The sequence below is a fragment of the Nicotiana attenuata genome, unplaced genomic scaffold (assembly GCF_001879085.1).
Source record: "Nicotiana attenuata strain UT unplaced genomic scaffold, NIATTr2, whole genome shotgun sequence".
Classification (NCBI taxonomy): domain Eukaryota; kingdom Viridiplantae; phylum Streptophyta; class Magnoliopsida; order Solanales; family Solanaceae; genus Nicotiana; species Nicotiana attenuata.
The window spans coordinates 1-1,299 of record NW_017673101.1 but is presented as its reverse complement, the minus strand read 5'-3'; the positions used below and the strand labels follow the sequence as shown (position 1 = coordinate 1,299).

General features: G+C 38.0%; 1 protein-coding gene across 1 annotated transcript; it reads left to right on the top strand.

Annotated features, from left to right (window-relative positions):
• Positions 1 to 475: 475 nt before the first annotated feature.
• Positions 476 to 1,155, top strand: LOC109215449 (the record flags this gene model as incomplete). The annotated part of the gene is made up of 2 exons (XM_019379520.1): positions 476 to 859; positions 908 to 1,155. Coding segments are annotated over exons 1-2 (632 nt in total), but the record flags the coding sequence as incomplete, so codon positions are not given.
• Between the last annotated feature and the right edge of the window lie 144 nt (positions 1,156 to 1,299).

Here is a 1,299-nt window from a genome sequence, read left to right as displayed (position 1 = left end):
AGTACATGCAACCTTCAGACCCTAAATTGCAGAATACGCGATCTTAGGCCCTAAACCCTAAATTAAACGGGTTCTACAGTAATATAATGAATTTATATGTTGACATAGGTCTTCTTCCACATCGGATAAATTCATTATAGATAATTACTGTATTTTTCTTTAGCCTCTAGTTATTTCATTACTTGTATTAACTCTCCAACTGAGTTACATGTTGATTGAATGAAACTAGAGTTTTATAAAAGTGATATTTACCTATCTTAAATTAACAGTTTACTCTCCATCTGAGTTGGTCCTGTTTAAATTTATGGGGTTAATATCTGACATCACTCATATATTTTGCATGAATAGTTAAGTTTCCCTAACGAATCTAACTGTTCAATGAGCATGGTTATATGTGTAATGTGAAATTTTGAATTTAATCATTCTTAATACATAACTAATGATCTATTTAATGTGAATATCTCCCAGATTAACCATGTCTTCATTCAACCCACTTACCTCAATTTTGAACCAAAACAAGTTAGAAGGACCTAATTATGTTGACTGGAAAAGGAACCTTGATATTGTCCTAACTGCTGAAGGTTACAAATTTATAATCATTGAGGAATGCCCAGAAAAACCTGAAAATGCTACGGATGATCAGGTTAAGGCCTATGACAAATGGGTTAAGGCTGATGAGATGGCGCGATGTTACATTCTTGCCTCTATGGCGAATGTTTTGCAACATCAGCATCAGTCTATGGGGTCTGCTTACGATATGCTCGAAAGTCTCAAAGAGATGTTCGGTGAGCTAAATCGTGCAGCTAAGCAGACAACCATGAAAGCCCTTTTGAACACAAAGATGGCTGAAGGATCATCGGTCAGGGACCATGTTCTGAAGATGATGAGTCTTCTAAATGAACTGGAGGTCCTTGGAGCTGTGATTGATAAGGAGTCTCAAGTTGAGATGGTCCTGCAGACTCTGCCTGACAGTTTTCAACAGTTTCGCTTGAACTATAATATGAACAAAATGGATTTGTCACTAGCGAAATTGTTGAATGAGCTGCAAGCGGCAGAATCTATTATCAAACAACAGGCTTCAGTTGTGGCACTAAATGTTGAGAAACCTTCAATTTCTAAGTCGAATGGCAATAGAAAAAGAGAAGGCTCAAAAAGGTTCTGGCACCTAGTGGCGCGGCTGGTGTGAACAAGCCCAAAGGCAAGTGCTATCATTGCAAGCAACCCGGGCATCACAAGAAGCAATGCCCCGCCTATCTGGCAAAGTTGAATAGCAAGGTAATTCAATTTAAATGTCGTTGA